We start from the raw sequence: 26,600 nt of genomic DNA on the forward strand, positions 1-26,600 counted from the left end.
TTGTAAAAATGTATACTGTCTATATTCGATAGGTTGAAATGATCCAATTCGGTGGTCAATCTGTCCTTGTATCTCCAAAATTAAAAGCAATGACACTATTACTGATTTAAATTAACAAACATAATTTCTTGTTCTCTACACTCCTTTCATTCGCAATATTTCGTATCCTTCTTGAATTGTCGCGAAAGATTCGATTGTCTTAATCGCGGCAATGTTATGATGATTATGTCAAGTCCCACGGGAACAAAAAATTATTATTGTACTCTTGCAGCTATGTGTTGTTATTTTACTTTTGACGTCATAAAATATTCAAATGATTCTTACATGAATTTTGAACACATTTTTATGATTTAATATATAATTTTTGTATTTATATTTTTTTTATTTCATTGCCATTGTAACTAGTCAACATAAAATAAACCAACGAACAATTTTGCTTGCTTATTGTTTAGTACAAATGAATTATTGGTGCTCTGCCTTTCTTACCATTTACTTTGGGCGACAGAGAGCAGAGACTTCAGCGTTCACATGGTGAGAAAGTCTTTCAATATGATGCTTTGCATATTTGTATAGATTGATGCGGAAACTAAGTCAATTTCGAAATCACGTTCAAGATGATGGCTGTGAATATACCATGGCGTATTGACGGCGCATCTCGAAATTATGTTTTGAAATCGCTGGATTTGTACGACAGTGCTATATATATATTTTATTTTAATATCTTATATATATCTAAATTTTATTTCTAATTCTTTTTTTTTTTCTCTTAGACAAGAGCACTTTATCAAGGTTTTTTATACAGGGTCATGCCTAGGTATTTCGCAGTATAGAGATGGTATTTGGACACCGTTTCTCCATTAACGGTTAATAACATACAGTCTAATACTGTTGTAAATGAAATTTAATTTCATTTGATTTTATTCGTCATTTAGCTGTCCTTTTTAATAATTTGTTTAAATGTTTCGTCGACAGACAAAACAGGAGTATCATCTTCAAATATTGTCGTCGGGTGGTAGATCGGAGGTAAAGAGTAGGTAAGGAATGGGTCCTAATACACTACCCTGAGGAATACCAGCTTTTATTTCCTTTAAATCAGAGAACATGTCTATGTGTTAAAATATTCTTATATGCTTTTGGTAAAAGCATCTTAATTTTGTTTAGTAGTCCGTAATGGCAAACTTTATTAAAAGCTTTGGAATATTATAGGGTCTCCGATGTTTCCTTCTGGGTGTTAAGTTCGAATTTTATTTATGCTTCATATTTTATGTAATATGTTTCAAAAATATTGGATTTAATATTAAAAGTATATTAAAAGTCGTAAATTAACTGAAGTTAATAATAGCACGTATAGAAGGGCGAAGTCTTGCACCTTGCAAGGATCAAAGCTCGGAAAATTCCCTCAGGTGCTGGCAAAACTCTATGTTAAAAAGTGTTGTGAAAGAATTAAACATTCATTATTCGAAGAAATCCTGAATAAATTACAATCAAATTTAGTATCTTTCGGACTTATATTGAAGGCCATTAACTTAGACTTAATTTTGTAGCTATATTTTACTTTCGCGTCAGCCAAAATTATAATAAAAACATCATCATATCGGTTTATGTGTAGCATACTGGTATAGGAGTTGGGGGTAATATTGACCCAATTTCATTTATTTTTGCCAATACCACATAATATTAACATGCTACATAGGTACTAATGAAATGCTTCCTGGCTTTCATTAAGGTACCTCATATATCACACACATTGACCGAAATTTTTGGTAAAAAGTTAACTATAGCTACTGGGGTCCACTTATTCGGTACCTAGAGGATTAAACAGTTTTGATTCGATTTAGGCAATTTTTAGTCATAAGGTGTCACACCTCAAACGTATTATTCGTGCAAAGTTTTAACCCGTTACATTACTTGGTGCTTTATATATGTACTGAAATATGAAAGAAATAGATGGAATTTAAAATTGTGTTATAAAGGAAGTATTAATCCGATTTCCCCCATTTTCACACTATCACATAGAAATGTCAATTTAATTTCCAAATTTGGTTGAAATCGAAAGGTGGGCGGTGCCACGCCCATTGTCCAATTCTACGACGAATCAGGAGTTCGTCTCAACTGAACCTGTACGACCAAATTAATGGCGACGTGCATTGAACGTACTTGAAGACCTCGCAGGGTTTTAACGAGACGGAGGTGATTACAGCATTAGCTTGTCAGCCATTTCGGTGAGATTTCACCCTTACCTACTGAGGTGACAGATAGCTGCCCTCACCAGGCCTTTGTCTCCCTAATCCGTTCCGGGTTTCCAGTATACCATAATCAGAATCTTACTGGCCTCGATTCTGATGGGCTCTTGCCCGGAGTTTCTCTGACGTCTATGCACATTGGGTGCTGATCGCTGGATTGGTCTCTCGTTGCTTTGTTGCCTCCCTCTCGTGGGTAGGTTTTTCATCGATGCAACCCCGTGGGGGTTGTAGACGCTTAATTACAGGCGGCATTTAATCGTCTCTTCGCCGGAGGTTCATTAGGCGCATGAGGCTTTTTGAACCAAGCCATCCTCTCCTGCAGCTCTTGGTCGGGGGCTGCGTATTACTATTCGCAGCTAACCTACTTAATGTAGGCCGTCCACTATCCGCCAGCTGTGACCCCGGTAGTATGAGCTCATCCCTATCTTATTGTGGAGCTTAGTTATTGAAATTTATTGGTTTTCGATTTTTTTCGCGTTTTGTGGGCGTCTGCCATCTGCAATACCAACCGTCTTACGGTAGCAAGAAATATGTGTACCAAGTTTAATCAAGATATCTCAATTCTTACTCAAGTTACAGCTTGCACAGACGGAGGGACGGACAGACACTCAACCGGACTTCAACTCGTCTCTTCATCCTGATCATTTATATATATATAACTCGATATCTAACTCGATTAGTTTTAGGTGATACTAACAATCGTTAGGTGAACAAAACTATTATACTCTGCAGCAACAAGTTGCGAGAGTATAAAAATGGTATGAAGATGCAATATAATTGCCAAGCTTTTGCTAGACCACACTAAACTAAGTAAGCACGAAAACTTACAAAGTTTGCCGACATCAATAGACAGCATATACTCATTATTATTGTGTTGTAATATTTTTTGCTCATCTTACGTCATCTAGTTGAGTTGTAGAATAAGCTCCCTATCTTAGTATTCCTTCATATGCGCTCTATTCGGCCGCTTGGGTGAATTAAGTATCAATGCTTAAGTATAATGCTACTTGTTCCGCGGGTGCCACGTGCACGCCGCCCTATATGTGTGTGTGCGCAAAATGCAGCAGCCACCTGCTGGGCCGTTTTGGGCGCCTGATCCAATTCGGACAATACAACTTTTGTGAAAAATGCCAGCGGTAGGGTGCTGGCGCAAATTTTTTACGGATTTTTTCAACTGCTTCTTTACTTGTTATTTATTTTGAGTTTTATCGAAAAACTGTAATTAACTGAAGCGAAATTTTAAGCAAAACTACGAAAACAAAAATAATACAAGATTGTAAATTTTATTAATTAAGGTATTTTGAACAAAAAGTAAGTAATCCCATGAGACAGGAATTTTTTTTATTTAAACAACTTTTTTGAAATACCTTTGTGTGCAAATATTTATATATGTATTTATTTAGTGTACACAAATATTATTGCAAATGTTTGTTTTGAAATTTCGTTTACATATTATTAGCACATGCGTCATTTGCTATTCGCTACACGTTCGTATCTATAAATACCAATACATGTTTGTATATATTAAATAGTTATGTTTTAGTGCCTATGTAAGTAACTTAGTGTTAATTTTAGCACATTAAATATTGCAAATGTTGCACATTCCTTCAAAATTTTGAGTATTCTAGGCGCAACAGGAGTCTTAATATACGCGATTTTTTATGATTACAATCATATAAGTATGTATGTGTATGTGTGTGAGTTTAAGAGTGCACGTGCATTGCTATAAATTTAAACTTAACGCTAACATTCAGATTTGCAGTAAAAATCGAATTATGAGATCAAATAAAAATACTTTTCGTGTGTGAACTAGAAACAAATCCTACAGGGACACACATTTCTTTTGCTTCTATTCATTGCGATTGCCCTCGTGTTCATCGGCGTCACGTAGCACAACCTCAAAGCTGCGTTCATTATCCAAATCCAACATTTCCACCTCGATCCACTCCTCGAGCGGCATTAGGCCCGCCGCCGCTTGCGCCTCCAATTGGCGTCGCTGCGCTGCGGCTGCTTCTAATGCGCCAACGCGCAGCTCCTGCATCGCAGCATCATGCTAAAACGTTTGCGCGTTGCGACACACACCACACCCCAGCGCGAACTCCTCACCCGTTGGTGGATGTACGACGTGCAAGGGACACTCGTCGCCCAGCAGTTGCTTAGCTTTCGGGCCAGCCGGACATTGTGGTAGCTTATTCTTCGGTATATTCGTGAGACGTTGGAAATCGTCATGGCAGGTGTCGCAAAAGTGTGTGGTGCCGAAGCAGAAAAACACCGCCACCGAGCAACAGTAGCGACATTTGTATTCGAGAAAATCGGTGCCATGCTTGGGACACATTTGGGCACGCGCCACATCCGAACAACCGCCGCAGACCAATTCTTGCGGATCGAATTTCTCGCCGATTTCGGCGTCACAACGCGCTTCGCCGCCATAATAGGCCTTCTGGCACTTATAGCACACATAATAGGCGTAGCGATCCATAGCCAAGTTGGTCACATCCTTGGAGTCGGTATCCTTGACGATACCCTCGTATTTCAAACTACAAAGTAGACGCGTTTAATTGGCAATAATAATTGATTACCTAACATTTAAGGCGCCAAAACTTACCGCATCAATGCCTTGCGCTTGACATCCTGCTTGAGCGCATTGATGGGTTCCAAAATATCGGCGAGCAGTGCGTGTTGTATATCTGCTTTGCAAATAGGACACAAAGAGAAGCCAAACGTGATACGTGGACCGCTCCAACGTTTCTCGATGACAGCCTTGCAGCAATGATAGTGGAAAACATGACCGCACTCGAGCTACAAATAATAAAAATAAGTATGGCAATTAAGAAAGTAACTAATAAAGTATATAACTAAACTATTTGCGCACAGTTTTTAACTCACCTGTACGGATGGCGCACACGAGAGCGCCTCCACAAAACATATCATACACATATCGTCTGCATCCTGCGTCAATTTCGGCTCATGCAACTCTTCGGCAATCTTATTTTCGCGCGCGTGACACACATGCTGCAAGCAGGGCAAGCATTTCTTCTCATTGACCACACCGCCGCACGGATGATCGCACGACTTCACCTTCATACACGAGTTGGCCGCATGCTCTTGACACTGCGCATCGGCGCAAACGTTGCCGATCTCCAGCAGTCCCGAATTGCCGGTAATGCCACAGAAACGGCAACGTCCCACCGCCTCTTGTGGTCCGGATATTATTGTGTGACTGCCATCACGGAATTCCACCATTGCCTTCAGGGTCTTTGAATCGGCTAAAGCGAGTAGCCAGAATAGTTTGGTGCGTCCGCACGACTCATGTAGCTCGACTCGTATGGCTTCTTCTTCCTCCTTACAAACCTAAAAAGGAAAACAATCATCGATCAATCAAATTAGCCGTTAAAAAACAATATGTGCACATATGTACATATATTATATATTTATAGACATTTCAACGATGCAAAGTTATGGGCGAAAATCTCGGATAGTCACTACTTAGATATAAGACGATGTGTCGCAGTCAAACTAAGATATTATAAAATTATATGCAACCATTAACCAAATGTTAATGTTGTCCTGGAAATCCAGTGTTGACAAATTTCAAGCAAATATATCGTTTGGATTGTAGAGGGATAAAAACAGAATAAGAAAATATCGCGTATTATGCAATTTATGGGTAAGCGCTAATAAGTAGTAGTAGCGATTGGATCCATTTCTGTGTTACTAATGTCACATATTCCCGCCCATTCCATCCAGAAAGCTAAGTTGGAAAAACAATTTGGTTGTATTCTGTATATGGAATCCGCGGGAGCTTGTTCACAATAGACGAAGAAGAAGACGACTAAGACTAAAATTAGTAATTCGGATTAAACCTTCTTAGCCAGAGGTATTGATCAAAATCCTTTAGGCTTGGGTGTAAAATTTATCCTTGGCCGAACAAAAACCGGTCCGTCCCGGTTACTTAGACCCAACAGTCGTGGGACCGGATATACAAGTATATAATCATGTGATTGACAAAAAAGGAACAGGTTCCAAGTGCATATCGAATATGAACTACTTTCCTTATCCATCTGTCACGCCTCGTCTCGTCTGCAACTGATATTTCAATTGCGTCATAAACAGTTAATTTATACAACAATCTTAACTTATATAGAACCAAATAACGGTTTTTCCCATATCATCAATTTCAATTTAACACTTACCGTTCGCTTATGCATCCGTGTTTTCCGATTTAAATGCAAAAACCGATCACAATCGCCGCACAGCGAACCACAAGTCTCACACTGGATTATGGCTGCAGTCTCTCCATCATCATGATTGGTGCACATGGGACGTGTATCGGATACCTTAGACCACTGACCGGACGACAACTTCTCCACATGATCGCGATCGAGCACACAGAGGCTGGCGAGCGCTAACCACATGGTAGCGGTTTTGACACAATGTTCAGGATTGCGAAAAATCTCATCCAAACGCGTTAAATTCAATACAGACTCCGCAATGGCAGCTTTGGTGATCTGAGACCATTTTTCACTTAGTTTACCCTGTGCAGAAAGAAAGAATATATTGATTTTTAATAAAACGTGCATTTACTACAACAAAATATTCACCAACACTTACGCTGGCTAAATCGCGCACGAGACTGATAATACTTTCCGCCTGCTTGGTGGATATAACGCCATTCAAAAACCAACGCTGATTGAGATTTTTCTTATGCTCTTTCTTACTCGCTTTCTGTGTCGAACGGCTTAGTTCATATTCACCATTCTCCACCTGTTGATCGAAACGGAAGGGATGCGTTTTTGCTGAAAATTCAATGGCATCACTATCGCTAGCGCTTTTCTCACACTCAGGGTCCGTTTTTGCCTTCTGCGTTTGCTTTAACAAGTGTACAGATAAATCCAGAGAACTGCACAGACGCACGAAGGAGGGTGTTTTCTCCAGACTCGGTTTGCTTGACGTGGACTTGACTTTGACTTGCAATTGTAGCGCCTTGGCGATGACAGCCAGAAATATGTCCAACAAACCCAAGCGATTCATATCGAAGTCGGCCGCACTCTGATGTGCAATATTATAATCCGCTGGCGGCAAGCGCTGCACACCCATCAGCTCGGCAAAGCTCTCTGGCGAAATTTCGGGTAGTATGCGTCGTAGCAGCGCTGTAACCTGCCGTTGAACGCGATCACTGCCTGTGTGCAGCAGCGTTAAAAGATCCTTCAACAGTCCGTACTGATGTGAGAGATATGAGCGGCCGACGACACTGCCAGAGAGTGCCAACACCATACTGAGCATCTCGAAGCAATAGGTGTCCGGTGCACGATACCGTTCCGAGCTGGACTCACTCTTCGGATCACCCGTCGAGGTGGCGGATGTGGTATTGGCATGCGCGTCTTTGAAACAATTCGCCAAATTCACAATCTCCCATTCTTCTTTGGCGCGATGCGCTTCCTTTTTGATCGCATGCACTATATGCACAATCACCTGCTTCTGGAGATGTGAGAGCTTGCTGCGCGAGAAGAGTATACCAACCATATGTTCGCGCAGATCCAGCGAATCGGCGAGCAATGAAGTGCCACTGGAATCCATGCCAAGTATGGATTGATGGCCGGCATCGCTGGCGACGTTACTGATCAATTTGCCAAAGACTTGACCTGAACAGAAGCGTGTCAAATATAAAACAAGTTAACTATTCAATTATTTAAGCCATTCTTCTTTGCACCTACCTGTTATTAGTCGAAATACACGTAGTGTTTCAGACTCACAGATCTGTTGTTGTATGCGTAAGGCGTTTGTCAGTTTCAAATTCGATTTGAGTGTATGTAATCCTCCATTACCGCACGCACCCGTAGCAGAGTGCGCTCCGCTAAATTGCTCATTAAATTGCTCATCGAGTCCGCTCATGCTGCTCGGTAGACCGAGCAATTTGATTTGTCGCACACGCAATGTATTCTCCGGACCGTGGAACTCCAAGCGGAAGTGAGTGTAAGACTCGTTGGTAATTTTGGCGGATATCCAGGCACAAGCTTTTGGATCAACATCAACGGATTTGATAAGATTCGTATCGCCCAATGATTGGCCAGCATAAAAAACCACATTTAGCACTTTGTTCTAAAAAAAAGTAATGCAATGTTAGGAACCTTCGTAAAGATGTTTAATGAAGCTAAGAAGAACTTTTTTTTTGTTTTGTTGGTCCTACTGTCTTTTCCCGAAAATCGAACAGTATTATTAATCGCTAGACAGCTACCATGAGCGGATAGCATAACAAAAAGTCGGTCTCTAATAATACTTTCAGACCCGGATTAAACATCTGTAAAGACCTTGAGGGTGATATTCAGCAAAAACATTGGTAAAGCTCTCGGTGCGAAGGATGACACGTTTGATCACTCCGGCCCTCGACGAAACATGGACCCACTGGTACATACCTAAAACCACAGAACAGTAGAAACAGTGGACTCTGCTTCGAAGAAGCTGAAGACTATAGGCCTGACGGCCACCGTTTTCTTGGATCCTTAAGGTGTGATGTACATATATAGACTATCTGGAAAAGGGCAAAACGGTCACAGGGCTAAATTATGACGAATAATTGAGCCGATTCGAAACCGAATTGCGAAAAAAACGGCCCCAAAGAATAAAGTGCTCTTCCTCCATGACAACTCACTGGATTTTTTTTTCCAAACGGGTTAAAGAAGAGTTATAAATAAGCAGAGTAATAAATCACAATTTTTTCAAAAATGCTATAGGTTAAGTAAGGTAAAGCGATAAGAAATATCCAATAATTTTGTCGCTTTTTTACATCATAAAAAATTTAACGTAAACAATTTTGAATTTCAATAGTTAGTAAATACATTCAAGTGAAAACGATAGTTCCAATGTTTACAGCACAATTAACTTTTTTCGGACTTACCTGTATGTCCCGACTATTGTCAATGTGCACCAAAACCACCTTACACGTGTATGTCAGCTTAGTCATCGAGATCTCAATGATCTTACATTTATTGCGATCCTCCTCATCACTTTCCCAAAAAGTCTCAGTCGAGTTGTCCGTCAGCGACTCGGCCATGGCCTGACGTGATGACACTGTAACCTCAAACATGCCATTCAAGTCGGAATAGCAAACAATTTTAGCACCTGCAGGTGCACCACCCGCAACAACTACTGCCGCACCGCCAACACTTTGGAAATTATGCTCCACATCATGCATGCCCGCAGAATTGCCACCACCAAAACCACCCTCAACGGCTGACGCACCCGCCATGCCCATGCTCGATACAGCCATAACATCATCTTGCTCATCGGATTTCGAAAGTATTTTCGAAATATTGCCGAACACATGAGAATTGTGTAGAAATTGATGATCCGTTTGGCGGAAACGTATGCCGAAGCATTGTATGGCGATGCGTTGCAAGGGTGAACCAAGCGGCAAGTATAGCGTAAGATCGGCCACAGACTGCAGAAATACATGCAAGCTTTGTGTAATTAAATGTGAGAAACGACCGCTAATCTGCGTATAAGTGACAGGGTGCTCCAAAGCTGGCTCCACATCCTCGTACTTGCCATCGATCATATCGACAGCGGAAATGGTTAGCGAGCTGACGAACCACCACATGAGGTCGTGTAAGCATATGCTTTGCGTCACCGAGCGCAATAACCAATTGATCGCTTGCAACGAGTATATGCGACAGGCGGCTATGCGTAGACTCCGCTTCATAGCGTAACGCAGCTTCTCCAGATCATGTTTTTGTGTAATGAATGCCATAGCGGGACGTTGCAGCAGCGCATTCACCTGTGAGGATAATTCCAATTCGAGGAGCGTGTTTGATGTATCCTTATCACGCACTGCGTTCGCCCTCAGCAATGCGCTGCCGCTCGAGTAGTCATATTCCTTCGTTTTAACACCGCCCATTTCCGCTGTCTTCAGTTTCTCCTCATTGTCATTACCCTCCTGCTGGTCGACAGAATGCGAGTGCCTTTTCGTACCGTTCATGCCGCCATCGGTGTTAGCCAATCGCTGCACAGCTGGGTGCACAATACTGCTGTTCAATATACTTTCCGGCACCAGGCGACGCAAATTCTCGGAAGGATAGCATATGAGTAAAGCGCCATCGCTTTCGCTGGTGGAGTTATTGCGTCGCCTAAACACGACTTTGGTCTGTTGTGCTTCGTCCGCGTTCGCAGCGAGATTTTTTAATTGGAATGTGCCTTGCTGTTGAGCCAAGGCCCAACCTTGACCCATTGAGAAGCTGCGGTGGAATTTCGATAGCGTTCCGGTATTTGAGCCACCACCGCCGCCTTGCTGTGCACTCATTGAGCCCGTCATTATTTCATAATTATTTGGATCGCACGATTCGTAAGACATTTCCGAGAGTGGCTGGTAGAGTTGAATTTAGAAAAATGTATGCGTATACTATAGAAAAACTGTTAGAATCATCATCACATTTACCCGATCAAATCCATTTTCCGTGGCATTCAAGCCAAACATCTCGTACGGCAAATCTTCGTTATTCGCCACTCCTAGTGATTCTAAACAAGCAAATGTTTCCGGAGCTAGCCAAATATGCTCCGGTGAGACAGAGCTACCCGCAAAACTTTTGCGGTAAGGTGTGGAGCCTGTGAATTAAAAAACAAATTATTGTTGATAATTTTGACTTTTAGGCGGTGGGGTGCGTACATATATCCACTAAAGACCTTTTTATAAAACCTGTTATATAACTAATTTCCGAAACTATGGGGTGAATTTTGACGCTAACTTACCATTATAAGATTCGAATTGAGTTTTCTGAAATTGATTTCATCACGAGATGAAACTCTTCGTTCGAATTCATCGTACCGAAATCATATAAAATCACTAAGCCAAATACTAAAGTTATTTCGACGAGGCTAAGGTGGGTTTTGGAAATCTGTTGAGGCAATCATCCCCATTCAAGAGTGAAACTGTTATAATCTACAAGTTAGTACTAAAATGTAGTTTGAGACTAAACCATTTTCTCGAAGAATATCAGTAATGTAGATGGATATGTTTACAAAAAACGATCATATTTATATATGTATACATACCATACATATGCTATATATTAGACTAGGTGCTGAGTAAGATTTTCAAATATACAACTGAAGTAAAATCATTTAAAAATTATAGTCGAATAGTTTCCAATGAATACCCGAAGATATAATATAAAAGCAAACCCTAAGCAATCCAGTTAGTTATAATCAATATAAATTTGTTTATATAAGCCAAGTAAGATCTATACTCACATCATATAAGAACTAAATACTTTTTTCATAGGATACTTACTGCCAAACTTTCCGCTCATCCGCAAGCCAATACGACTATTACGCGCCGAATCACCACGACTTGTGCTCGGCTTATTCAAATCAGGCATGTTAAAATGTTGATGCTCCACTACGACGGGCATTTGTTGAGGTGATCGTTTGCTTGACGAAATTATATTGAGCGGATTCGTACCAGCAGCGGTATTGCTACTGCCCGGAGCGTTTAAAGTAGAAGCGCTTGAGGAGAGCTCAAGCAAGAATGTGGCATTTTCTCGCATTGTTGTATAAATCTCCGAGTTGGCTATCAATGTCGTCGTCTTTACTCCAAATAAATTTAGTTCGTTTGCTGCAAACAAAGTTACAATCCATTTAACAAAGAACCTAAAGTGTCATTTTGGGGTGTACATACCGGTAAGTACCACGCCTGGTGCATTATTCACATTGTTGACGTTCTTACTTGCAGTCATGTACTTTTCGCGACATTCATCACACATCAAGAACCAACTGGACGCACCCTTGCCACCTTCGCCGCAATTCCCGGCCCAACCCTCACAGAAAATGCCCACAGAATTGTAACCTTTGCCCTTGGCCGATTTGCCACAACCGGGATGCACGATGCGCATGTGATATGTTACGGGTATTGGTAGAAATACCTCGCAGATCTCACAATACGTGCCATCGTCCTTCTTCCTACGTCGCATCTTCTTCGCCAGCTCACGCTCATTAGACTCCTGCTTTTCTTTCACATCCACACTTGGTTCACGTGTGGGCGTCCCATTGCCACCAACTCCAGCGCCAACACCGACACCGACACCGACGCCGACAGCGCCACCACCACCACCACCGCTCTTTTCGCGTTCCATTATATTCGATTGCATCACTTGCACGCAATTGGTGCACACCTGCTCCCATAGATAGACAAGACAACGCAGAGCTGGCGGCAACACAGTTACCACTTCGGGCAGCGTGTGCAACTTTTGCTTTTCACCACCCTCCGACTCTTCACCGCTACCCGCACCCAAACTAGCGGTTAAATTTTTGCGATGCTTACGATTGTTCAGCGAACAATTGCCACTCTTCGTAAGCGTCTCTAGCGTGGAGGGTCTAATATTCAAATAGGTACCGGCATTTGCAACCTCAACGGAGTGCCGCTGTTGCGCTTTTTGCTCGCGTGACAACTGGAGACGGCTATCTTTGGAATCACGGCGAGTCACAACTGTGGCGCCCTCTTTGGGAAGCGATGGATGGAATTTTAGAAAGCTAGCGCATGCCATAGCATCATGTACGAGTCCCTCATGCCAAAGAAAAGCCGCGAACACAGCGCGTATACTTTCGGCTAACGATGGCGGCATTGCACGTTTAATGGGCCCAATAGCATTGCGTTTACTGGGCGAAGATTTCGGCAACGCCGTCGTTGCTGAATTCAAAGAAGCCCCAGTCTGATTGAGTGGTGGTGGCCAGACTGGTGGGCTAGAGTCATCCGTGCTAGCCGTAGTGCTCGCTGTCTTCATCTCGCCAAATAAGATTTGGTCTTGTGTGGTGACGCCGCCTCCAGTGCTGGTTGTTGTAATCTGTAACATGCTCATATCATCTTCAAGTTGTGTCAAATCGGGCTCCTTAAGCGCTACAGCGGCATCAACACCACGACTAGAAGGTGATGTGGTGCGTCGCAGACTAGTCATCAATTTACGTGGGGAATGCTTTGGTGTGGAGAGTAAAGCGGCGGTCTGTGATGGTGTGAAGCTGGTCATACGTATTGTTGATATATCAAATGTGGCCGCAGCAGACAGCGGTGCATGTTCTAACTCCTTCGAGCTTGAATCTTGTGTAAGTGAGCTAAAGAGCCCTGAAGTTTCCGAAGCTTCAGTAGATTTTATGCTAATGCTCGTTGACTCAGTAGAGCTTTTGCCAGTTGCAGGTATTTGTACAGGACTGGAGCTTCGTGGTACACTGCCTTGCGCATGTGCACTGTTGCCATTGCAGCGCGTATCTTGTCCACCCATTACGCGTACTAACTCACGCACAGACACCGTAGACATTACTTCACTTACGTCTGAGCGCTTACGTTGATGTTCCTTGGCCGGCGAGGGTGGTCCACCAGCAGCGGCAGATCCTGAACCATCCAAAGTGTCACCTTTAAACCATTTCTGTAAAGCTTGTAGTTTGATAGCGCCACCACCGACGACGCCAGCAATAGCCGAACCGATTTGTGATGGACTGGTATTTTGTAATGAATGCAAAGACAGTAGATCGGCTTGCTGTTGTTGATGCGACGATGAGGTGCTGTTAGTCTGCGTTGAAGATTGCATATCGAAAACTTTTTGTATTTCACTATCTTCGGATTCTGACTTTGTTACACTCGGAAATAGGAATGGATTTGTGGAGGTATGTGAAAGTTCTGATGATTTTGGTGGCGTGAAACGATCTTGCGAAAAGTCAAAGATCTTTTTGTTTGGGGACACGGATTTTGTCCTCGAAGGCGATTCAATAGGTATCGGTGAAACGAGTGATTCAGCATTATCCAGCAAAATTTTATGACGCGGCTTAGAAGCGGGCTTTGCATTACTACCACCACTACCAACTAGCATAGCAGTGCCAACACCAGCTGACGCATCGGTGGTACTGGTTCCAGTGGTGGTGCTTGTAGTTGTAGTCGCAGTTGTCTCTCCACTCGTCGTAGTACTTGTCTCATCTACTGGATGTAGTAGAGTTCGCCCGAAATGCTGATTATACTGCAAACACCACGCTTCAGTCGGATACCAACCCATTGTGCAATGTTGACGTATCGACTCTGTAGAAAGCCGCAACCATACACCGTCGTCATTTTCAATCTCATCGATGAAAGAAATAACGCCATTCAATTTGATAATGCCCACCTGTTCGGACTGCAGTGTGGGATGGGAGCGTATGCGTAAACCTGCCGTGTTTTTGGTGAAAAATTTACGCAACTTATTTGGCGGTTGTGGTTTCTTCAACGCTTGTTTATGTGAGGGTGGTGGTAAACCGCCTTCTTTCACCTCCACACGGTAAACTTCTTCCAAAAGTATGCCATCAATGTTGACTGTGAGGCAATAACTGCCGACTGAATTTGGTGTCCAGTGTACGCTGAATGTGCCATCTTCCAAGTCTTGCGCGTAGAGTGTCTCCGTGATGCGTGTCTGTATGGGACTGCTGAAGCGCAACTCTTCAAAAGAGTAATTGCCGTAGGGTTTCATGAATGTTATGGCTTTGAAACACATTTTCTCTTTAATTGTTGGCTCATAGTTCAGGTGCGGTGGTGGCGGCACTCCACCATACGAGGTGTTGTCCGTATAAGAGCCGCGTCGCATTTTGATGTTCCCATTGCCAGAAGCGCCGGTTGGAATGGCTTTTATTTCCACCTATGAGATAAAAATATAATTAAACATTATAGTTCACATTGAAGTATTCAAAGTTGCGCCAGGTGTTCCTCGTATAATAAACAAAGCGTATTTTGCCATTTGAGTATACCCTGGACAAACTCATATGTTGGGAGGCTCATTAACTAGCACCAAATATGGGCAAATCCCTCCTAAACTTCAAGCTCACCTTCAACCAGAATATGTTGAGCACGAACGCCTAACAAAGGCGGTATAACCTTATTATCAGCGAGAAGTTAACATCTACGCCCCTGCCAGCCTTGAACCAATACCAGCAGCTTCGAAACTAAGCCCGAATGCTTTTAAACCACCCGACTACCGAAACCGAAATATATATGGTATGCCATATTAAAATTGACGAAAAGCGTACCTGATTTCTCTATAAATTTAGATTCAACTCTCACAAGAAGTATCCAAACTTGCATTTTAGCAGTGGAGAAGTACTTTTTTATGGTAAAAACTCTTACAATATTAAAGGAAAAATTACGAAAATAAATTTTTTACGTCACTACTTCAAGAAATGTGAAGGCGACAGGGCTACTAATACCCAAAAGGCCTTATTAATAATATTCATTTGTATTATTTTCCCCTGTAAAGTAATAATGTATTTCAACCAAATATAAGATCCTATATATCGGGAACATATAAGGGTTTCAAAAACAAAACAAAATATATATATAGTTTCAGAGACACAAAGCCAAAACATACAAAAAACAAGAAAAAATCTTAACTTCGGTTTCACTGAAGCTATAACACCCTTCGCAAATACAAGGGGTTTCACGAACTTGATTCTGATCGTTCAATTTGTATGACCGCTATATGATATAGTGATACGATCTATACAATTTCTTCGGAGATTGCATTATTGCCTTAAATAATAATTCATGCCAAATTTCGAGAAGATACCTCCTGAGCAATTGATATGGCAGCTATATACTATAGTGATCTGATCTAAGCAACTTTTTCGGAGATCACTTGTTGCCTTAAACAATAACTCATGCCTAATTTCGTGCAGATACCTCATCAAATGAAAGAGTTTTCCATGCAAGCACTTTACTCCGATCGTTCAGTTTGTATGGCAGCTATATACTATAGTGATCTGATCTAAACAATTTTTTCGGAGATCATTGCCTTAAACGATAACCCATGCCTAATTTCGTGAAAATATTACGTCAAATAAAAAAGGTACTTGATTCCGATTGTTCAGTTAGTATGGCATCTATATGCTATAGTGGTCCGATATCGACTGTTCCGACAAATGAGCAGCTTCTTAGTGAGAAAAGAAGAGATGCAACATTTCAGATCGATAGCTTAAAAAATGAGGTACTAGTTTGTGTAAATACAGACAGACGGATATGGCTAAATCAACTCAGCTCATCATGCTGATCATTTACATTTGTATATATTCTATAGGGTCTCCTTCCTTCTGGGTGTAACAAACTTCGCGACAAACTCAATATACCCTGTTCAGGGTATAATAAACTATGTATTTTTTTTTTGTTTTACTACTCAATTTCTTAAAAATTCTTTAAATGATAGAAAGGACTTATGCGCTCTGGGTTTCATGACATAAAATATCCTAAGGAATTTTTGATCAAATTTTCCCTCCATACCGAGATGTTTGCTTAAGAAAAGAACATCTTTAATTTGATAATTTATGTAACCAGTATAAAGAAAATAAAATCCAAGCTCACCTTCAATTCCGGCACCAGCACAGCATCGCCATATTGATCGCGTATGGTCACAGTGATCTGGGTTGGCCAGCCATAACATAGCGGTTCGGTTATTGTATTTAATTCGCATCTAATTGTGATTAGAATGGAGTGAAATGAATTGGAAATTTTGTAACAAAGAAATCAATAACGTACATATATTATATATACAAATACAATAACAACAAGTTACGTGATTAACAATTCAACTTACTTATTTGGATCGAGACGTGATTCCGGTTGCAGCCAAGCAGCCAAACGAGCGCCAGACGAACCCGGTGCGCCGCTAATGAAATCTTTGAGAAATTGACGTTCATTTGATTGGGAACTGAAATGGCATAAAAGGAAATGGAGAAGAATTTAATGCATGTTGGAAACTGCTTCGCACAAATTATGTATGTTGAAAGTAAAATTTCTTTGTTAAGCGAATTAAGTAATCTAATCATTTTTCATTTAACAGGTGGAGCGATGGTAGCCGTAGACATTTATTTACTGCATTAGAACCACGATACATTGAAGCAAAAAGCGGCTATTAATTTATAAAAAAAAGCACTTAGCTATAAAAAAAAGCCTCTGATAGTAAAAAATCTTCGAATTAGAATCAGTGGTTGTGTAGTGAGAATAAGTGAGAATACCCATTTATAATTGAGTGCGTCTGCGCCACTCATTATGAACAAATAATTTTAAGACTGTTTCTTTAACTGGTTCTCGGCGGCTTTCATCTTTCATCTTTGTTCTTAATTCCTTTTTTTCTTAAGATTTAATTTTAACCCTTTAAAGTTTATTGTAGGTAGCTGTGTGTTATGAAAAATTAAATGTCTGTATATTTAATTTATGACATTTGTTCCATTAGCAATACTCGGAGAAGGTTAACATTTCGATTAAATGTTAAATAATATCTTTAATTTTTTTAACTTTTGATAAGTATGGAGAACGGAAAACTTAATAGCTTTATAGATCAGAACTTCGCAGGCAATATATTTTTACAATAGAAAAACGATTTTTGTGTAATTAATACTGAAGTCTTAACTGAAGCGAGGTAATAACAAACGTTAGCTTCGGTCGTACGGAAGTACTCGCACTAATACCCTTCCAACTGACATTTCTTATAGCAACTATATGTAAAACTAAATCTGAAAACGTAACCAGCCAACGGTTTTATAAAGGAATTTGTCTCGGTTTTGATCGGTCAATTTGTATGACAGCTATACAAGTATACTGTAGTGGTCGGATCTGAAAATTATATTCGGAGATTGTAGCATAGTATTGGGAAATAATATGTGCTAACATTTTTGAAAATATACTGTCAATTAAAAAACTTTCCATACAAGGACTAAATTTTGATCGATCATAGTACGACAACTATATCCTATAGTGGTCCGATATCGACGGTTCCGACAAATGAGAGCGTAAACTTAATACAAACAGTTCAGGGTATAAAAAGAAAGACAATGTAATCTCAAACAGCCGTTCCGGGGTAGTTTTTATGTTAGTAGAATCCTTCGCCAGGCGATATCAAGACACATCATTAATAGCTGAAGACAACTATTAAAACTATATTAAAACATTTTCCAAATCTAAGATTTTCTCGAAATTTTAATAAAATAAATGTGAAATAAATATTTTTGTGTACTTTATGTTTTATATCTCCTATCAAAGAGTTTATTTTTAGATGGGACATCAAAAAAGACCAAAATATAAAAATACTGATATATAGAAAACAATATTTACATATATGGCAACACTACTTTAAGCCTATTTATATATTTCATAACAATAAATGCACTGTGCGCCTCGTCAAACTGTCTACTCGCCGTTGATACGTGCTTTTCAAGAAATCGCAGGCGGCAATTAATAAAACTTCTGTAAAGCCGTTGACTGTCTACAAATTAGTAGTTATACATACATACCATACTACGACTCATATAAATATATATAAGTATGTACATACATATATAGGAATATTTTGTTGGTAGCCTTATGGCTGCTCGTACGTCACAAAGTCAATGCAGTTAAAAGATACGAATCGACAAATGCGGCGTGTATCCCGGCGTGCGCAGGCGCTCGCATCTTTTATATCTATTTCACATACTCACATAAGTATATACAAGTATGTAGATACCCTCCAGCCAGTGCATTGACGTTGTGCTCATCAACGCGACGTAAACGCCAAGCTATGCCTGAAATGATCAGTCGGCGATGTGGGAACGTGTCGTACGTGCGCGCACAAAGCAAGTGAACAGTGGAAAGGGCAATAAAACACAAAAAACGTGATAGCCACAATAGCAGGAGCTGTCATATGCGCATATATGTATGTTAGTGTATTGTATACAACCGGCAACCGGCTTGAGAAACCGTAAAGTAGACAATGAATGCATGAATGAAGAATTGAGTGCGATCGTGTACGTTATCGAAGCTCAACTCAGCTGGAGATGGGCATAACAAATCTGTTCTTATTTACGAATTTACGCGCAGTTACTAAAAGACCAAATCTATAATTACGGTGTGATAGTGTTCATAAAGATACGAGTACATCTAACCGACTAGACAAAACTATAATTCAAGAATACATACTACTATTTAAAAAGACACGAGAATCGGGGTTTCACTATGTTGAGATCAAAAAATTTAAATCGTAGATTTTTGTCGCTTTGGTATACAAATAATTCTGTTTTTATACTGAGATTGGTTCCAGATAAAACCGTGTAAACAAGACGTTGATCGTTTGCAAAAATAGGTGATTGGTTCCTTGTCTTTAAAGTATATTAAAATTAATGAAAAACAAGGATTATGTATAACAGCTATGTTGTTAACAAAAATAATAGGTTATTCAATTTTTAAAGGTAAAAAAAATTAAAAACCGTGTAGAAACAAAATTATGTCTATGTACATACACATGCAAAGATATAAACAAATCAAAACCCTTAAATTACAACATTCATATCATAACCGAATTAAAAATTATTTTTACTAAACAACTTTAATTTAAGTATTTATAAAAACAGCAGATTTTTAGTCTTAGTTTTCAGTTTTAAAATGTTAAAATATTAAAGAGAATCACAATACATAGCTCAGTACAACAATAAACAAGATATAGATCTATATATTATATGTAATCAGTTGCTTATCTGTTTCATTTTTGCCGACCAAATGTGGTTAACCGACAGGTGAAGCAAGGTTAAAATTGATATAAAGGATCGTATTTAATAATAGTAGTGCCCCATTTTTGAAAAATATGTATATTTTAGGTTATATTATAGCTTTAAAAGTTACATACTAAAATTTTAACTCAATATCTCAAATAGTTTTTGAGTTACAGCCTTCAGAAGTGTAGCCGTTTAATCAGATCCATCAATTTAATTTTAAACCCATTTTACTCAAAACTACATTTTTCAAATTTGCTCAGGTGATTATCTTCTAGTAGAGCTTTTTTTTATGATTTCATCAACAGAAATTACCAGAATCACTGCAGCAGTGGAGAACTTTTTTTAGCGCTGTTTGTTTTTATGCTAGATGTGCTACTTAAGGCAGAGAATGTTAATAAAGCGTGAAAGAAGTGAAGCGGTGAGAATTCCACTTTTCATAAAATTTTACGGGTATTTGTCTGTCGGATGGAAAGATAATGACATTGACATGCCCAACCCCCCGACAAAGCTAACTTTTTCAGATTTTTAACTAGATTTTGAATTATTTTCACTTTTCTGAGTCTGAAATATGAACAACTCAAGAAAAGCAAAGAGTTATCCTTAACTTGACATACTAGTATTAGAAGCATAAATTCTGACTCGGTTTTAAACTTTGTTGATAATTTTCTGACTAACAGCGTGTAAATACATGTACAGGGTCCGCCAACGGATTAGTATTGATTTCAAAAAAACATAACTCGATCATTTTTGCAGATATATTTTTATTTCTGGTCTTAAAATGTTCCCAAGAAGGGGGATTTTTATGATAAAGTCACGTTCTGAAGTTCACGTCGAGCATATGGCGGCCATCTTTCTTCAAAGAAATAAGGTCCAATGACTGTATTCTTCCCGACGGCACACAACACTGTAACACGAGGGCTGTGCAGAGGCTTTTCATGAAGTTCTCTTGGATTTTCTGCCCCTCAGTATCTGAAATTTTGTCTGTTGACGAATCCATTCAGGTGGAAATGCGCTTCATCACTCGTGAAAAAAGTGATGTTGTCGTTGTCGTTGAACACCGATTGCATTTGCTCACAAAACAACTTACGCTGGTCGTAGTCCCCTTCTAACAATTGCTGGGTTATCACCAACTTGTGTGGATGGAATTTGAGGTCCTCCTTCAAAATTCGACGAACAGTTGTCTGAGACAAATTAAGATTGGACGCACGAAGTCGGACAGAACGGTTGGGGCTCTGGAGAGCAGCGACCCTGACTCTGTCAATATTCTCCGGAGTTTGTGCAGTTCGATTTCCTCCCGTTCTTCTTTTCATAACACTTCCCGTTTCGTTAAAATTGTTCACCCACACCATTATTAAATTCCGATTGGGGATAGTTCCGCGGTGGGGAATGTTAAAATGCCGACGGAAGTCACGCTGAGTCTGGACGATCGATCCGTTAACCAAGAAACGACTTACGGCGAAAACACGTTGCTGCATGGTCCAAACCATCTTGAGTACTAACCTGAAAAAAACTCCCCTTCGTTGTGAACACAATGAGACCAACCCCACCACTCTGAGGGGCCCAGACGCCGAGTACTACCCATTTGAAAAACATACTAATCCGTTGGCGGACCCTGTATATATGTACATATATAGACAAATTGTTCAACCTACTCACGATAGATGTAAATTTCTCTAAAAGCTATATATCACAAAAATTCCAGAATAAATAATACAAAAGAAAGCAATTCACTAAATGGTTTCCGTATTTACCATAAAATCTCATTAGATTTTATTATACGTGGCACCTGTTATCAGGATAACTCAACGAAGAGCACACGTCTTGAATTTTAATGAGCCACAATAGTCGAATAACCAAAGCATTATAGTGCATACATACATATATACTGTATTTGTACAATTTTTAGTTTGTTCATACATAATAGAGACTTAACGTTTAGAGTCTTCAATCGGACAAAATGAATACGCAAACTAAGAGAGCGTTAACAATTGAGTGAATTGTAAAAACCGAGTTAAAGCAATTAAAAATGGGTAAAGAGGCAATTTTAGTTGAGTGGTTGAGCAATGACGCTCTCTTTTCTCTATTTGTAAGGTACATGAATAATAATTTACTACACATAACTGCAATTCTCTGGCCGAATTGGCTTATCAGTTATTTCAATATCTTTAATTTCTTATAAGATCAAATAAACATACATACAATTGTACGTTTGCTGAGTGTATGTTATGTACAAGTTGTGAATCAGTTGACCCGTAGTATTGAGCATTGTATAGATGTATACATAGTTAATTCTAGATATATCGGGGCCTTCCTCAAACGACTTTGAATGAATATTAAAAGTTTTTATTATTAAAATTGATTTTTATTATAAAAACCTATGTTGTACTTGTAAGGTCTTCTCTTAAGGTTTACCTTCAATCTCGCTACAAATTTGGTTTGATTCGACGATCATTAAGTTGGCTGAAAGTTATTTATTTCTTAAGATTTTAGCCTATAATGTTATTCTACATAAAAATTTTAAGGTAAATTTTGAAGCATAAGCACCAGAGTTTAAATTTTTTTTTAAACGAAATTTAGTTTAATGCATGAATTTTTCATAAAACCAAAACTCCACCTAGGCACATTTAGTCTGAAATCTTTAAAAATTATATTTTTTACATATTCCGACAAGTTATACCTTTGAAAATACAGAGTTACAGCTCTAAAATGTTCAGTTCAAGCAGCATACAAGGTGCGTTTCAAAGTAAACAGAGAAAACGTAACAAAGTAAACTCTAGTGGCCATCTATATGTCGACTAGTGCGTTAGAATCTGCTATCCTTTATCGACTTCCAGTAAAAATTTCATGACATCTCCTCTATTGGAAGTGAAGTTATTGCGTTTTAAGTGTCAGTATGTTTTTGTCATCGGTGCGAAAATGAGCTTCGAACAAAGAGCCAACATTAAATTTTGTTTTAAAATTGGTAAAACTTTTACCGAAACGTTTCAATTGATGAAACAAGTTTATGGCGATGATTGCCTATCCCTTAGCACAGTGCACGAGTGGTTTCAACGTTTTCAAAGTGGTCGTGAGGACATAAACGACGATGAACATGTGGGCCAAAAAATCGTGTCTGGAGAAGTCAAAAGTGAAGACAATAATGCTGATTTGTTTTTATGATTCCAAGGATATTGTCCACAAAGAATTTTTTCCACCCGGCCAAAACGTCAATGCGGTATTCTACCTTGGAGTATTGAAGCGTTTGGTGCGTCGTATTCGACGTGTTCGGCCCGAGTATCGCGAAGATGGAAGTTGGCGTTTGTTGCACGATAATGCGCCGTCTCATCGATCGACGCTTGTGGCCGATTATTTGACCAAAAATCACATTTAACAATCAACCACTCCCCGTATTCACCTGATATGGCCCCGTGCGACTTCTACCTTTTCGGAAAAATGCATTCGCCGATGAAAGGAAAGCGTTATGCAGACGTGGAGGCCATTCAAAAGGCTTGCACCGGAATATGGCGGCCATACCGGGCAACGAGCTAAAACACTCGTTCGACATGCTTTTGGACCGTGCAAAAAGCTGTATTAAAGCAGAAGGAGACTATTTTGAATAAAATTAATTGATTTTGCCGATAAAACCATTTGTTCTGTCTTTTTTTTAAAGTCCTGTTTATTTTGGAACGTTCCTTGTATTCAGTTTATTTTTAAAGACGTTTTTGTCGAAACAGCATTTTTCGAGTTTGACTCTAAATTATCCATCACTAGCAAAGGTTTTCTGCAAGTTACGACTAAAAGTTTTAGTTAAATTCAACTTTTTCTGTGAGATATATAATTGAAATTCGGGAAAATGGTTTATTTGGATCAATACTTCCTTTAGCCCCCATACACCTAATATAAAGATTTTCGAAATTCCAATTGACTTTATACTACATATATCGGCCAATGTGCTAGTTATTTTAATGAAACTGCGAAAGCGTGTTTTCTAATAATCTATGTTCTAAAATGGTCAAAATCGGGCACAAACTTGCTTTAGCCCCCCTATAACTGATATTCACGATTTTGGAACGTCCCGTTGACTTTACTCCAAATATATAAACCATTCACCATTTCAGCGAATAATTAAGTTAAATCTTTTCGCTACATTTCTTAATATAAAGTTTTGCCAACACCTGACGTTCGCGTGTACCTTGAAAAATATTTAATTTCTTTCTTCCCAAATGTTACTGTTTACTTTTAAAATATGTATAAATAGACACTTAAACTTTTAAAACTACTGATACAGCTTTTTTTTTTTGTTTTAATTCTCAAAAATCACCTCTTTTTTAGGCTATCATACTAGGTGTGCTCCTTAAAACCACAGTCTGAGGTTGGAGAAAAATATGGAATTCAGGTTTTTATTACTCAAAATTAATATTCTCGCTTTCGGTTAGCTTGATTTATTCTTAAAAATATAAGTTACTAGAATGTTAGAGATTTAATAAAAGCATTTTTATGCTAAATATTTACTAAAAATGTTTGCCTTTGCCTATCATTATTAGAAAAAAATAATAAGTTTAGATATTTTTGTAATCGGTTACATACTGTGAGGTGTTATGGAAGATGACATCCGCGTACAAGTACAATTTACTGCTGGGTTTATGAGCATACGAGTGAGTAGGTGCATCGGTGCGAGTAAGTATGTGTTTGTCAAATGTCAGCCTAATGTGCATATCTGATTGCAATTATATTGGAGTGCAGCATGAATATGTCTGTATATACCTACATGTGCGTTTGTGTTGTTTCCCATTAAGCCAATCGTATTTGATTCTATAAGACAACCATCTGAAGAAGCTAGATTTCTGTATATTTTACGTCTTTTATTTTTTATAATTAAATCTCCTATTTATGTTTTGAAGAGATTTCCAGGAATTAATGGCAAAAAAATTACCACAACAAAACCTCAAATGACACATTGAGATTGCAAGTCTTTTGCTTGATTTAGTTAGCACATATCCACTACGAATATATAAAAATATACATATGTATGTGAGTACATATCAATGTGTTTTATTTTTGATATTTTTAAACATATTATTACACACAAATATTAATAAAAATTGAGATATCTTGCTGAAACGTGGTACACATGTTCCTTGGCACCCAAGGAGAGTTAATATTTCAGATGGGCGGAATAGAACCATTGCCACGCCCACAAAACGCCATTGATCGAAAACTTATAAAGTGACATAACTAAGCTCGAAATTAAGGTACAAAGCTGTAATTTGGTGCAGAGGATTGCAGTGGTGAGTGGCACCGTGAAGTTTAGCACCTGATATGGTATAAAAAAGCTAAGCCGATATGAAAGTTGGACAATGGGCGTGACACCACCCATATCTAGGTGAACACTCATATCTCGGAACCTGCTCGACCAATTCCAAACCTGGTGCACAATATTACCCTAACATTGCTATGTTACAGTGCGAAAATGGTCGAAATCGGACAAAAACTGCGCTTACAATTTTAAATTCCATCTGATACGTTCAATTTACAGTATACAAATCAAGTATCTATCAATGTATCCAGATAAAACTTTGAACGAAAAGTGCCAGTCGGACTACAACTGTTCAAGCCCACAGATACTGAATATGTGGACCTCAGCTCCTATTGATTAATACTTCCCTTAGCCCCCATAAACCTAATATAAAGATTTTCGAACTTCCGGTTGATCGCTAGAAGATGCAGGAGTATTAAATGTTCGGTTACACCTGAACTTAGCTCTTCCTTACTTGGTTTAATATATTGATCGGAAATTTTTTACACGTCTCTTTCTCCCAAACAGCAGCTCATTGGTAGGAACAATATCGGATCACTATGGGATACAAAGATATCGATAAAAATCATCGTACGAAGACGAAAAACTTTTCTATTTGACGAGATATCTTCATGAAATATGACAATTTTATTATTCAAGGCATCGCTAAAATCTTCGAAAAAAAATATTCAGATCGGACCACTATAGCATAATTGTAGCTGTATTTAAACCGAGATCCTCATTAAACATCTTTTTTTCCTCATTAAGTAACCTTAGTTCGACTCAAAGGTAGTTTATATCAAACAACGTGGCTAGAAAGAACTAGCAAAAAGCTTACTGTTGGATGCAAACCGTTGGTCTCTGAGCATATAAATTTAACTATACATTTATCTATATGTTTTGAACTAGTATGAAACTAGTTTATTCTTGACCAAAATCTGCCGAAAGACTTTTGATTGCACGCCATCATGAAAGAGGTACCAATTGCTTTTATGGAAAAAGGACTAGATGAGTTTGCGGTTCAGATTAGTTGTAAAATCTCTTGAACTAATTGATTCCACTATATGGTATACGTTATATACATGCTTTTCCCTTTATTATAATTCAATAAAATCAAAGTCGAATTGGGAAACCGAGACTTCCCGTAGAAGCATGGCTGATAAAAGAGTCATAGGCATATCGCGCCGACGATCGTCAAACAAAGCCAGGTACAAATATACATACACATGTATGTGCATATGTATATGAATGCAGACACTACTACGAGGAAATTGTTTTTTTAATGGAGACAAGGGTGCCCGTCCACTACATTGGCTTCTACGTGTGTGTGTGTGTGAAATAATTTTGTAGAGTCTGCGTGCATTTTCATTTGGTAAAAATGGGGGAATCAACGCCTCAATGCTTGCTAACAACTGTTGCCATGTCAAATATATAGAGCACTCTAGTGTGGCCCTAGCTAACTCTCTCTGTGTTTTGTTCGATTCGGGAAGGGCAACAGTATGAAAATCAGTATGGAACTGAAATGAAAAGAGCAATGCCATAATCAGCGGTAAACAGCCACCACT

General features: G+C 39.1%; 1 protein-coding gene and 1 long non-coding RNA gene across 3 annotated transcripts in view; one reads left to right on the forward strand and one right to left on the reverse strand.

Moving 5' to 3' along the window:
• Window positions 1-3,607: 3,607 nt before the first annotated feature.
• Window positions 3,608-26,600, reverse strand: part of hiw (MYC binding protein highwire) — a 145,267-nt gene continuing 122,274 nt past the window's right edge. For both annotated transcript variants that reach the window (XM_036371662.2, XM_036371661.2), the window contains exons 21-32: window positions 16,829-16,942; window positions 16,597-16,705; window positions 11,914-14,884; window positions 11,527-11,850; window positions 10,675-10,841; window positions 9,139-10,602; window positions 7,958-8,342; window positions 6,855-7,885; window positions 6,437-6,778; window positions 5,130-5,594; window positions 4,849-5,042; window positions 3,608-4,780 (exon numbers count right to left, since the gene is read on the reverse strand). In XM_036371662.2, the coding sequence (XP_036227555.2) occupies window positions 4,297-4,780; window positions 4,849-5,042; window positions 5,130-5,594; window positions 6,437-6,778; window positions 6,855-7,885; window positions 7,958-8,342; window positions 9,139-10,602; window positions 10,675-10,841; window positions 11,527-11,850; window positions 11,914-14,884; window positions 16,597-16,705; window positions 16,829-16,942 (8,050 nt within the window). In that variant the 3' untranslated portion in view covers window positions 3,608-4,296. The remainder of the gene's footprint in view (window positions 4,781-4,848; window positions 5,043-5,129; window positions 5,595-6,436; window positions 6,779-6,854; window positions 7,886-7,957; window positions 8,343-9,138; window positions 10,603-10,674; window positions 10,842-11,526; window positions 11,851-11,913; window positions 14,885-16,596; window positions 16,706-16,828; window positions 16,943-26,600) is intronic.
• Window positions 11,791-18,174, forward strand: LOC138857362 (uncharacterized). Its single transcript, XR_011396428.1, has 3 exons — window positions 11,791-11,915; window positions 11,968-17,009; window positions 17,075-18,174. It is a non-coding gene; the product is annotated as an uncharacterized lncRNA (long non-coding RNA).

Source organism: Bactrocera oleae, chromosome 5 (assembly GCF_042242935.1).
Source record: "Bactrocera oleae isolate idBacOlea1 chromosome 5, idBacOlea1, whole genome shotgun sequence".
NCBI classification, from domain to species: domain Eukaryota; kingdom Metazoa; phylum Arthropoda; class Insecta; order Diptera; family Tephritidae; genus Bactrocera; species Bactrocera oleae.